The sequence below is a fragment of the Charadrius vociferus genome, unplaced genomic scaffold, assembly GCF_000708025.1.
Source record: "Charadrius vociferus isolate BGI_N301 unplaced genomic scaffold, ASM70802v2 scaffold613, whole genome shotgun sequence".
NCBI lineage: Eukaryota > Metazoa > Chordata > Aves > Charadriiformes > Charadriidae > Charadrius > Charadrius vociferus.
This window is the reverse complement of record NW_009647757.1, coordinates 129,123-142,322: the sequence shown is the minus strand read 5'-3', so window position 1 is coordinate 142,322 and position 13,200 is coordinate 129,123. Positions and strand designations below refer to the sequence as shown.

General features: G+C 51.8%; 1 protein-coding gene across 1 annotated transcript; it reads right to left on the bottom strand.

Annotated features, from left to right (window-relative positions):
• Positions 1 to 7,185: 7,185 nt before the first annotated feature.
• Positions 7,186 to 10,011, bottom strand: KDF1 (keratinocyte differentiation factor 1). The gene is made up of 3 exons (XM_009882178.1): positions 8,973 to 10,011; positions 7,945 to 8,019; positions 7,186 to 7,268 (listed from the first exon to the last, which is right to left on the bottom strand). The coding sequence occupies exons 1-3, from the start codon at positions 10,009 to 10,011 to the stop codon at positions 7,186 to 7,188; spliced, it is 1,197 nt and encodes a 398-aa protein (XP_009880480.1).
• Positions 10,012 to 13,200: the final 3,189 nt, after the last annotated feature.

Genomic DNA, 13,200 nt, shown 5'->3' with positions numbered 1-13,200 from the left:
CCTCAGCTAGTCCAGAGCTTTGCTGCTGCTCCCTGGGGTTGCCAGAGATTGGGGGAGACGGCCGGGCTCTGCACCTGCAGTGGGATCCGCAGCCGGTGCCAGCCCCTCCTAAGGAGCAAGCACAGGCAGGCACCGGGGCAGCAAATAGGGACCGTGTGTGGTTCATGGCACCACCCCAAACCCATCCTGCAGCATTGTTATTTCCCTGTTACCGCCTCAGCCCTGTAACCAACACCGGAAACCCTGACTCTGACGTGATCACAGACTGGTCAGGGTCGGAAGGGCCCTCTGGAGCTCCCCCATCCCACCCCCCGCCAGAGCAAGGGCACCTCCAGCAGTGGCACAGGACGGTGTCCAGGCGGGTTTGGGATGGCTCCAGAGGGGGAGACTCCCCCACCTCTCTGGGCAGCCTGTGCCACTGCTCTGCCGCCCTCACAGCAGAGAAGGCCCTCCTCAGGTGGAGATGGAACTGCCGATGGTCACCTTTGTGCCCATTCCCTCTTGTCCTGTCACTGGGCACCACTGGACACAGACTGTTCCCATCCCCCCGGCACCCTCCCTTTGGGGATTGATGAGCATTGATAAGATCCCCCTCAGTCATCTTTTCTCCAGACTGAACAGCCCCAAGTCCCTCAGCCTTTCCTCGTAAGAAAGATGCTCCAGTGCCCCCATCATCTCCGTAGCCCTTTGCTGGACCCTCTCCAGCAGTTCCCTGTCCTTCTTGACCCGGGGAGCCCCGAACTGGACACAGTGCTGCAGATGTGGCCTCCCCAGGGCAGAGCAGAGGGGGAGGATGACCTCCTTCCACCTGCTGGCCACACTCTTCTTGATGCCATTGGCCTTCTTGGCCACCAGGGCACATTGCTGGCTCACGGGCATCCTGTTGTCCCCCAGGACTCCCAGGTCCCTTTCCACAGAGCTGCTCTCCAGGAGGTCCCAACCTGTACCAGTACATGGGGTTATCCCTCCCCAGATGCAGGACTCTACACTGGCCCTTGTTGAATTTCATAAGGTTCCTCTCTGCCCAACTCTCCAGCCTGTCCAGGTCATGCTGTAAGGCAGCACAGCCTTCCGGTGTGTCAGCCACTCCTCCCAGTTTGGTGTCATCATCAGACTTGCTGATGGTACACTTTATCTTCATCAGTCCGATCGCTGGCAGCTGGATCTGCCGGCCGTAGGACCAGCGGGTTGCCGTTACACAGCGTTGTGCTGCCTGTTTTAAGTGCAGAGCTCTCACACCATTACCAAAACCAAAATCTCGGTGGCTGTCCCTGTCCTCGGCCCCTGCAGTGTCATGGCTTGTGTGAGCCGGGGCAGTGGTCGGGGTAATCACGACTCTGAAACTCCCGAGTCTTCCAGTTCAGGGTGGCACTAGGCTTAGCGCTGGTTGGCGTCGCTTGCCGGCAGCAGGTTGGGTAGCAGCAGAGAGAAAACAGAGTTAAGACAGAAACGGCAGCGGCAGAGGATGCTGGGGGAGATTTTTTTTGGGGGGGTGAAGGAGTGTCATTTTGCCTTTCACGCAGGTAAAGGGAAAAGGCAAACAGTCCTGGGAGAACGGGGCCATAACTGCAGCTCTGAACCCCACGGCAGGTGAATGCCCGGGGCCGTGTTTGTGAACGGCGGTTGATCCCAGCACTACCCCTGGACTTCAACCCTTCCGGCCAGCGGAACAGAAGGTGTTTCTCCTGACGGCCTTGTCCTCTGCAAACACCCAGCTGCCACTGACTTTCCCCAGGCCAAGGTGAATCAGAAGCACCCTTTTGCTTCCAAAAAGCAGTTTCCCCCGGAATAAACCACACCAGGGCAGGGGCAGCTCCCGTCCGAGCAGCTGCAGAAGTGGCTTAAACTGTGTGAATCCCCCACCTCAGTCTGAGTTACCGGAGACTGCGCATGGTGGCCTTGTCCTTGTGACCACAGCAGGGAAACGTCGGGCACCACGAGGGACATGGGGAACCGAACCCTACCAGTACGTCCCTGTGACTCCCAGCAGATGTTTCCCTGCCCAAGCCCCAGCAGACCGAAGAGGGCTGTTGCTGGAGGGTGGCAAGCAATGAAGGTCCCTTTGTCCTTCCACTCCCGTGTCAAGTCACCTGGAGAAGCCGTTTCGGTGCTGCCACCCGCCGGAGCGTCGGCCAGCGCAGCCCGGAGCTCCTCCACCCACCCGGCCATGGCTCCCTCGCTGCTGGGCCCCTTCTCACGTCCTTTAAAAGCAAAACCTTGAAGGCACACGGGCTCTGCAGAGCTTTCCACATGGTAAAAGTTGCCTCCAGCCTTCCCCCCTCCCCCCCCAGCCAACAGCAGCTCTTGGCTTGGCTTTTGTTAATGAATGTTGCAGCTCAGCCCATTTGGGAAGCGGCCCAGACTGCAGGACGGCTTCGGAAAGAGCAATGAAACAGCAAAACCCTAAAGCGGGAAACGGAGGCACTGGGTATTTAACATCACTTTGACGAGATGCCACAGCTCCTCTGTTAGTGAGGACCAGGCTGTAAGGAATGAGGGTCAGTCCATCCGCTTTCTGACTTCTAAACCCCACTGAAATAAACCATTCAGTTCAGGGAAGATGAGTTTCTTTAACGCTCAGAGCCTCACGCGTCCATTCCCAGCAGAGGTACCGATCTCCCCTTAACCCCAACCCAAGGAACCCCAGGCGGGGGGGTGGCTCGGGCCCTGCGGTACGCCCCGTCCTACTGAGGTCACCCGATTAAAGAGCAGCACTTTTGCAGCAGGGCGAGGAGCCACGCACGGCGGGAGTCCCCGGAGAGTCTCCTGGCAAAACCAAACCCAATAAAATCAAACAGTGTCTTCAAGGAAGAGAAAGGCGCTGAGTCAGGCTCCCAAAGGGAAGCACCCGCGCGAACAGAGCACGTTTACACGCACGTGGCCAGGTAAAGGGCTCTCGTGTTTCTAAGATCTCCACTTGGACAACCAATTCTTTCTGCCAGATCACTCAGCAGGACACTCGACACTAATGCTCAGAGCAAAAACCACTATAGCAACAGCCAAGACAGCTTCATCAGCAGCAAATATGACCTTCAGCAAACAAAAAAAGCCCTGTGGGTTCGTTCCACGCGTGCCTGTGAGCAAGGAAACCCATCATCCATGCAGCAAACTCAAAAGCAGGAGAGTTGCTGAACACAGGACTGACAGCAGAGACAGATCCACTGCGGGATCATAGTTTTAAATGTAAAGTTTTCAAATATTTCCAGGAATTGCAATGATCTTGCAGGAGGAGTTTTGAAGCAGCCAGCTGGCGAGGAAACAGTGCTTTGGAGCAGGGGACAAGCTCCCGTGCTGTGCACACAGCAGACAGAGCTGCACCGAGCAGTGATCGCACCCGAATCCTCCAGAAACAGCCTTTTCTCGGGGTTTCAACGTGCCCAAGAGAAGCAGAATCTGCAATACAGCATGTTACAGCCGCTCGGTCACTCCGGCTGCTTGAACGACTATCGGGGAAAGGCTGACCTCTTCCAGGAAAAGCACTGGAGAAACGTAGAGAGAGGAAGGGCAGGCAGAGCGCAGAAAGATGTGGCCCAGACTTGCAGGGGGAACCAGCAGGGCAGCTGAGGAGCAGGTGGGGACAGTGGAGATGGCAGTGACACAGCCACGTCCCCGCAGAGGCTGCTGGAGGGGGACCAGCACGCTGCTGCCGGCAGCCTTCGCTCCGTTTCCCGGGCTCCCAACCGGCTGGTTCAAGGGCTCCGGACACAAAACCATCTCCTCTGGAGACCCTTCCCAGCAGAGAGAATGGAGCATTTTGCTGTGGACAGCTTTAAAATCCTTCCAGGAAACACATTTCTCACACAACTGCTGTGGACTCTGCCTGCCGACCCGGTTGAACTCCGTTTAGCAAAATCGGGACAGAAGAGGCAGGGGACCACACGCAGAAGGGCTCAAGGCTGGGGTCAGCATTCTGCCTGTCTGCACGGACTAGGCAAGAATCACAAGTCCTTGCCAGACCAAACTTAAGGGAAAAAAAAAAAAAAAAGAGAAAAAAAAAGAGAAAAAAAAAAAAGGCACAGGGGAAACACAAAGCTACCAAGCACTGCATGATGAGAAACATCTAACAAATAAATCTAACATGATGCTGCAATAGACACCTACAGTTATTCTCACAGGATTTGTACTGATGAAGAATTAACACTAATACTATTAACAGTCTTTTTAGAGCTAGCTCGAACTAAAACAGAAGATTTTTCAATAGAAGACTACACTGATGTGGACAGCACATATTTGCCAGAAAAAAGAGAAAAAAAAAAAAGAGAAAAAAAAAAAAGAGAAAAAAAAAAAAGAAGGCGTTAGTGCCAATCATTCACACTGTGCATCAGGGGGGAAAACCCACCCATGACCCCCTCCCTGCCATCCTCTGCCCGGGGTGGGGGGCGAGGGAAGGTCAGGGGCAGGGAATGGAGCTCTGCGGGTTATCGGCTGAGTTTTTGTAGTGAGATTACAAAAGTGCAAAACTGGTCCTTCAAGTCACAGGGGCAGAGACTGCACCAGCCCCCCTCCCCAAGAGGATCCTGTCCCGCCATCGGGGACAGCAGCCGCTTCGGAGTGATTCTTGAATATTTTCTAGCAGCAGCCGTCTACGCTGCAGGGAATGAGTTGGAAATTCTCTCCCCCCAGGGCTCAGTTTTTTCAGAGCTCAGTTCCAGCATCACCCCTCCAGGGAGGTTCAGGTTTCCCTGCATGCAGACAGGCACTTCCTCAGAGGCTCCTTTATTTGCACCCAGCTTCCCCCACGCCCCACGCACCAGCCCGGCATTCAGCCCACTGAACAATCCGCCCCCGGGCACGGGGCAAGCGCTGCCAAATAGCCAAAAATATCCCTGGGAAAGCAGGGATCAGCAACCCCCACCTCGCCTGGCCCAGCCTCCCTCCGCTGAGGGATGCTCTCCCCAAACGGATGCAAGCGGGAAGGTAAAAGACACGGCACAGGTAAAGAGCACATCTTTTGCTTTATAAAAAAAAAAAGACCGAATCAGACATTGAAGGCCAAGGAGTGCAAAAGAATCCCATAAGACACCACAGGTGCACCAGCTTAAGGGACCATCGAGTTGACGGTCTTCCTCTTAGTGAGTTTTTGGGGTTTTTTTTTGGTTTTTTTTTGCCAGCTTAATCCATACACATTCATTCTTCGTCCACAAACTAAACATTAAAAAAAAAAAAAAGTCCTATTGCATCTGTAATAGCGATCGGCAGCTCTTTCGCCCCTCGTCTCCAAAGCTCCAGTGCGCAGACCACAGAGCAACGTGTCAGCGTGACCCATGCTGACGCCTCAGTGCACAGGTTTAAGTAAACTTGTCCAAATACGTATGTACAAATCCATTCAGAAGCAGGAAGCCAAACGGGTCCATCAGTACAGGCGGCATTCAGAAGGAGGTGAACCAAACACAGCTCCTCTGGGAGTCCCGGGCTGGCCCTGCTTCAAGTCTCTTCTTTGCATAAATGGGATTTTTCACAAACCGACAGCTTTAAAAACAAAGCGAGGAGGGGAAGCCAAATCCAAGTCTCAGTCTCTCCCCTTTATTTTCCAAATCGCTCTCTGTCAGCGTCTCAAGGTGTGGTCTCAGTAATGTCCGTGATTTATGAAAGCATGCTCTGAAATGCAAGCGGTTTACAAAACCAGGCTCTAACAGGGGCTTGAACTGTACATTTCAAAGGGCTTTGGCTGGTTAAGTAAGCCCGACTGCTCATGTGAGGAATTAAATCCTTTCCCCCCTACCCAACCTTTTGAAGAGTAATCACGGGCTATGAAATAAAGGCACATTTTCAGTTCAATTAAGGCACATTTCAGTCCAATTAAGGCACAAACCCATGGTCCACACCAAGGCACGGGGCCTATTTTGGCTTCCCTCTCCCCCAAAAAGCAGTGGGCGTGTTTATTCTACGGCTGGTAAATCCAACTAAGCATTTTCTATTCATGTCCAAGGGCACCTGAATGTATAAACAAGTCCCATGGCTTCACGTGTTTACTTTATGATAAACAACCAAGTGGCAACACCAGTAAGATACAGCTTCCTCCTGCTGCAATGCTGCAGCCCTCAAGGTCGCCTGGCGCCGTGCCCTCGGGGTAGCGACACCGCGTCTCCCGCTTCCACGACTGGCTGGTAGAGAGGAGCAAAGGGAAGGAGAAGGCGGCGCTGCGTGCCCGCAGGGGAAAGGCAGGACCGAGCAGACCCTCTGCAGACGCTCTGGGGGGAGGCTTTCCTTTCAGTGCAAGGCACTTTTAAGGGAGTTTCTAGAAGAATGGTGAACCAGCTCCATTTTTAATTGCAAAAACCTAAAAATGAACTGACTATTTCCTTCACCTGGCATAACCCGAGTTCAAGGCTCGCCCTGGCAGTCAGCGTGACCGGCGTCGAGTGCAATCGGTTACACCTCACGCCCGCAGTTCACATCAGACTGGCAGTGACTGCAAAGCTGCTCCCCACGGTCTGCTCGGGAGATGCGAGTGGCGCAGCTGTCCAGACATCCCACCCCTCTGCAATTAGCACTATCTCGGAGACACGCCAAGAGGCCAAAGCTTAAACGAACCGCATTACCTGAACCTTCTCCTTACAACGCAGCAGGAGAGGACACCGCTAAGGGGCAGCAGGAAGGCGGCAGCTCTGGCTACTGCAAACACCATGGATAGAGGACTTCTGGTTTTGGGACCAACCCCGCCACTCGAAAAAGAGATTTGGGTCCCTAGGGAGCAGGTGCTTGGCCTTCACCTCAGCATCGGCACAAACACAGAGACACCATCCAGTTATTCCCTACCCAAGTTAACTTATGCAATGCCAGAAAGCAACAAATGTACAACAGATCCTCAAAACAGGGAAAGGGAAAGGGAAAGGGCCACCGAGGTTGAAGCTACATGTGAACTGTGGAAATCATAGAGGCACAAGGTGTCTGATACTTCCTTGTCCATCTTCTCCTCCCTGGGCACACATTACACCTCCCAAGTTCATCAGCTCCACAGTTCACTTCCTTGATGTTCTATATTGTCCAAAAAAAAAAAAAAAAAAAAAAATTCCAGTGAAATTCAGACAGCAGGAGAAATTTGGCTTCAACAAAGGATGAGGGCAGACTGGGGGGGAAAAAAAAAAAAACAACAATGTGGCATGGCACACTCCATATTGAAAGAGGAGAAATGTGATTGCAGCAAAGCCTCGAAACGCCTGCCTGCTGCTGGGGTCCTGTTCCTTAACAATACACCTGAAGCAGAGGTGCCCCAGATGAGTCAGTCTCTGTGTCTTGAAAAGAGGAATCTCTGCTTGTTGGAGAGCCTTGGAGAGGAAAGAGAAGAGATGGTGACATTAGACAAGGTGAACTATAGCAGCCGAGTGCCTGGCAGTTAGGCAAGCAGCTGCCACAAAAGGCTTTGTGTATCATGAGGGAGGAGAAAGCCACACAAAGCCCACAGGCAGGGAACAACCCTGCCTGTATTGTAACCATCTTCTAGGACAGATCTGTTATTACGCAGGAGAAAACTTGTCTTTTAGCCCTGGGCTGCTCTTTGGAGCGGAGCATGCACGCCGCGAGGATCGGAGCTCAGGGGACAGCCCGTCACTCTGCCCTGCTTCCCTTTTGCACAGTTCCTTTTGTTCCCAGTGTAACCCAGCTGTGACCTCAGCTGGTCACACCCCAAATACAGCCCCAAACTTTGTCAGGATACCCAGAGACTGAAAGCTCTCAGGCCAAGTACTGTGCGTGGATAGAGAACACTCCAAACTTGGGTTTCATCCTTTTTCAGAAGCACCCACCAACCCAGAGAGTCTTCTGAGCTCCCTTCACTCCCAAAGCTTGAGAGAACTATACCCCTTACAGTAACCTAAGAGGCAGGTGTCAGCTCAGCCTTTGCGTACGGTGAAAACTGAAGATATACGTAATATGGGAAGTTCAGAGCATTCCCCTCACTCCTGCGACGCTGCTGCAGCTAAGAGCCCTGGCCAGGTACGTTACCTGCGCTGCTGTGCCGCCTCATATTCCTGGCTATCACATCTGCTGGTGTTTCTTCCGATATTTGCACGGCCAAATCTGGAACAAAAACCAAGAGGGCCTGAGACAGGAAAGGATGGGCAGCTATGACTCAAGAATAAAGATCCCTGTCAGGGAACGAACAGGGCTCTCCTTCAGAAGGCACCACCCTCAGGTAACAGGAGAGGTAGAGTCTGATTATTCAGATTGCTTCCACCATTGTTTTGGTAATCTGAGCTTTATTAGTCCCTAAATACCAGGAAGCAACAGCAGCTTTACTGCTAAACTGGAAAGCACAACAGCCACCCGGTTTGCTCCATGGATTTCTCCTTGCCCCGCGTACTCAGCTTTTCAAGGTCTTTCAACAACAAACTCTCTTAGAGCCTGTTCTGGAGGTCAGTCACTTCAGGCTGCTTCAGACAAGGAGGAAAGTATCCCCGAAACAGCCATGAGGCGCTTACGCTGGGGCAGCAGCCCTTCCCTCCTCTTTGCAGGGATATTTACTGGCTGCTCCTCACCCCACTGTGCAGAGGAAGTCTCAGCTCCAAGGAGGCACTCTGTCACGGGAGTCTAAGGGTGGCATTAGCAAAGAGCGCTGGTAGAACACAGGGGAGAGAGCCAGCTTACTAACTGGACATCTTCTGGCACAAGCCAGCTCGTCTGGTCATACCAGTTAAGTTTGACTCACGGTCTTTCCGCCTAGCTTAGAGGTGCGGAGGAAAGCCAGAATCATTGCAGTAGCAGCAGAATGAGCCCTTATATTGCTCAGCACAAACTTCACTGACAGTGAAAGATTCTTATCAAGAAAGCCACAACGCAGTGACGGGTGAGCAGCAGAGGTCTCCATAAGGATCTCCACTCACACATCCCAGAGAAATAAGCCCAGCCTGAAGACAGACATCAGCTTTCAACCCTGCTCCACTGCCACATGGAGCAAGGCTTTATCCGAGCACAGGCTTTGATAAAATAACCCTCTCGTATTGAAGCGGTAACACCAAGGAACCTGCACATACCGTCTTGGCTGGTGACCATGGACTCTAGCATGGTTTCATTACCGCTGTCTGGTGCGTTGCCTCTGCTGGACTTCTCCTCGTGGCTCTGGCTGGCTGGGATAGAAATATGGGGCCGGACCCTGCTTTTCCGGGTGCTGATGCGTATGATGCCTCGGACCAGCCTGCATTCAGCATCCTGCTCGTCCAGGTTGTAGTCCTGAGTTATGCTATTGATGAGGTCCGAGATCTTGTTGGTCTTCTCCAGGAAGACCGTGTCTGATGTGCACTTAGCCAGCTCATCGATCTGGTGGACGCTGAAGAGCTCCGTCAGTTTCTTGAAGATCAGGACGTCGATCTCCCTGCTGGACATGGAGCCGTTCAGCTCACTGATGTCCAGGTCAGACTCATGGAAGGAATAATACTCCTCCGAACTCCGGTGGCTGCTGGGGAGCGGTGGCTTTTCTATGCTGTTCCTGAAGGGCTTCTCTGGCAGCAGCTCTTTGCAGCATGAATCCGATTCCAGGTGGCTGAAACTACTACCCATGCTGGACTTTTTGATCTGGTTCCCATTCTTCTCAGTGGGAGAGACGTTGGCGGGGCTGTTTGGCAGTCGCCCATTATAATCTCCGTTCTTTCCGTCATCAGTGGAGGTCTCAGCGGGCCCCGCATAGGGGATACAGACACTGCAGTCCTGAAAGCAGCCCCCACAGGTCACTATACAACAGAAAACAGCCTTGTATGTGTTCCAGGCCTGAGACAGAGAGGAACAGCAGAAGCTCTGGTTTGGGGGAGCCTCTGCTGTACCAGAAATAAAGGTAATTGTTTCTGCCTCTCTCCCGTTAGAGTCTTTGAGGTCAGCTTTGCGACCTTTCCTATCCCGCATCTGCTGGGCTCTGGTGCGGCTCTGTTTGATTTCAGGCGTAGAGCCGCTGAACACCTCCAAACTGACATCCGTCTCCTTGGATGGTCTGGTCCGCAGGGGCACAGCCTCCTGGTAGGACTGGTTCAGCTGGCGGTGGCTGTTCAGGTCGTGGGGGAGTCCTGTTTTCCGGCCCAGCATGGCTCACCGCTCAGGCACCTGGAGAACAAGAAGGTCTCAGGTCAAGCATTCGTCATCAGTCTCACCTGAGCGAGCTGTTGATCAACAGAGAAGGACCTAATGTTCAAATTCAGTGATTCTCAAATTCAACATTTCAATTATTTACAGAAATATTTTGCATTGGGACTCACGCTGTTCTCACTTGTCACATAGAGAGGGAATCCAGCGTTTCAGGGTTCTCCGACTACTCTAGTTCTGCTGCTTCCTTTCGGTAGATGCTTGAATCAGAAGGTAGATGTTTTAAAAGGACTATTTTTAAGACATCAAAATCCCTGTAACCTTCAGAATAGGTTTCCTCAACGTAGCTGGAAGAAGAGTCAGGCTCCAGAGCCGCTGCTCCAGAGCAATAAATGAGCAGCACAGCCGTAGGTGGAGCCAGCTGACAGGCTCCAAGGGGAAAGTATCTTCTTTTAAACAACTTCCCCTTTGTTTTGCATTCCTTCAGATTAAGCTGGGCCCTGACAGCACTTACCCGTTTCAAAACACACTGTGCCAAGGAGGAGATGACAAGCAATCAATCATTATGCAAGCTGCCAATTCAGACTCCAGATTATTCAATGTTATTTAAATTTAGAGGATTTAGCAATGACAGCGTTACTAACACTGATGATTTTTGCTAGTCATGCTAAGACTGTGTTATGCTAAAGACTTCCCTATGAAAACTGATGTCTTCATCTGGATTAAAGAAAAGACCTTGTCAACAAGTCAGTCTCAAATCATGCCTCATGGGAGCAAAACCTTTACAAAGCCCTACTACAGAAACCCTACAGCAGACTATCTGCTCGACTGTTTTTCTCATTGCCACTGTACTAACACAACTGCCCCAGGTCTGCACGCAGGAGTAAACTGTTTTTCCAGGGTACTATGTCACACTTTATCTCCACAGATCCCACACGCAGAGTTTGGCACATCAAATCTCCCTATTATGAGGAAAGCTTGGCACCGGGCGATGGCGAGGAACGTCAGGACAAGGCTGTCACTCTCCACTTCTATTGCTGCCGCTTTTATCCCAGACTATGGCGGGCCCCTAAATTGTCCATGGTTTCTAAGCTTCTTGGCTAACACTGCTTTCACCCCCAAGAGATCCTTTTAAATACTAATTAAGCTAATTAATAAGCAGTGAAAGCCCAGCCATAGCTTAAGTGTTTTTGGACTGTGCCTGCTGCTCTACTATATACTTTCTATAGGGCACCTCAAGCATGTATAAATAAATCTGTCCCACCTTGTAAGAACATTTTTCCTTTTTTTTTTTTTTTTTTTAAAAAAAACAAACAGTAACATTGCCCCCACAAAGAAACAGGCACAGACTGAAAACCCGGCAGTTACAGCACACCACTGCTTTCCAGGAATATTTTGGCTCCATTAGCTTATAAAGATCCGTAAGTAGCGCATGTCCCAGGAGCTCCCTCTGCACATTCCTGGACAATAGCCCCAGACGGTCCAATTTCAGTGCTGAGCAGGCAGAGCTCCCTAGACTCAGCATCAGTGGAGAGTTGATTGCTTTCACTTCAGAACAACAGGGGTTTTTTTCCTCAGCTTCATCATTTTAGTAATGCAGGTCAAAATATAAAAACAAACCAAAACCATTTGAGCTGTGTAAGCACAGAACTGCTTACTGGGGTGTTTCTTTTAACACTGAGGCCTCATCAAGAGATCTAATGTATGCATTGCACAGTAACTATCGTTTATATAACAATATATAATATTCTGAAATTTCAAGGCATCTTTGACATAGGGAAGAGCATCATCTCAGCTCTACAGAAAAAGTCTTGCAGGCTCAGAGATTAAACCACTTGCCCGACAGTGCACAAACCCCCAGCTGCATCAGGTGTCAGAGACACCTCTGACCCCGAACACTGAGCTCGCCTCCTCCCCATCATGGCTTGCATTTCTGCAACCACAGGATCACACGCCTGAAGAGTTCCTTGGGAACGCATACAAGACACAGCTCCTCGATCCAGCCGCTTCTCTGGCATAAGCGATGGACTAGACTGAAACCCGCAGCCAGCTGCTCAACACAGCTGTAAACAAAAACTTGGAGTAAAATCCACAGCCGAGTTCATACTCACAAGATCGTTGGGAGCTTTCTCTGTTCTCACGCAGGCACCGTGTGTGAATAGAGAAGATCCTTCTAAAAAACTTCAACATCTGCTTCAGAAGAGCGAGGAAGGATTCACAAAGAGTTTGCGTGTCTAAGAGTTAGCCGGGGTCCAAGATCTTCATTGTTCAGAAGACAGGATTTCCTTTGAAAGTTTTAAAAAAGTTAAATTCAGTTGTGAATCTACTTAATAAAGTCACATTCGTCTGCCAAAGACCACATTGCCACTGCTGTTAGAAGCTAGGGAAGTCAAAGCATTAAATTAAAAAGGGGCAAGAGGACCTAAATTCAGGATACAAGATTTACACATAGATACAACTTCTAAATATATAGGAGCATCAGTAGCTGTTAAGTTTTCTAAGCTGCCTTGCCAGGAGCTGAAAGCTGCCCTGTAAAGCTCTGGACTCCTCACTATCCTGCTTGCACCAGGCAGCGATAGAGACCCAGGCCCAGAGTAACAGGGAAGCAGTGTCTTCTCCGTGCTGCTCTATCCTCCCTCTCACCTACCTGGGATATCAACAACCCAGACAGGGAACTGCCTCTCGCCAAAACACTTCCCTGTGCCCCCGGCCCAAAACCCCCCCTTGTTTCAGCTGACAACCAGGACTCGACCGCGGTGCAAGCAAACAAAATTTGGCCCTTCCTTCTCCCAGACGAAGCGCTGGAAGGGGGGAGACCCCCCTGGGCACCAAGCAGCGGCCCCTCTGCCTACTCACAGCTCTCGGACATCCTCCGGACGGTGGATTTTTGGGAGAAGAGAAACCAAGAGCAGAGAACTGCTGGTTTCCAGCAGAGTCACTGACCCGGCCTGGCAGGGCCTGCCCTTGCCCTGTGCTCCCCCCTTAGTTTTTCAGCCCTTGAAAGCCAACCCGACCCCAGCACTGCCGGGGAGACCCGACCTCCCCGACGCCCCGGGAGAGCTCCTACCGACACCAGCCCCCCAGGGCGAGGGGAGCGAAGGTCCCAGAGCAGCGGGAAGGGAGAGAGCTGAAGGGGGGACAAGGACAGCGCGGGGACAGCCGGTGGCGGGGAGGGAGGCCTGTCCCCAGCCC

Excerpts from the sequence above, each read along its gene's own strand:
- KDF1 (XM_009882178.1), bottom strand. The coding sequence starts at position 10,011 with ATGCTGGGCCGGAAAACAGGACTCCCCCACGACCTGAACAGCCACCGC. Across the intron at positions 8,020-8,972 it reads CATGGTCACCAGCCAAGACG|ATTTGGCCGTGCAAATATCG; the intron begins GTATGTGCAGGT and ends TTTTTGTTCCAG. Across the intron at positions 7,269-7,944 it reads GAGGCGGCACAGCAGCGCAG|GCTCTCCAACAAGCAGAGAT; the intron begins GTAACGTACCTG and ends TTCCTCTCCAAG.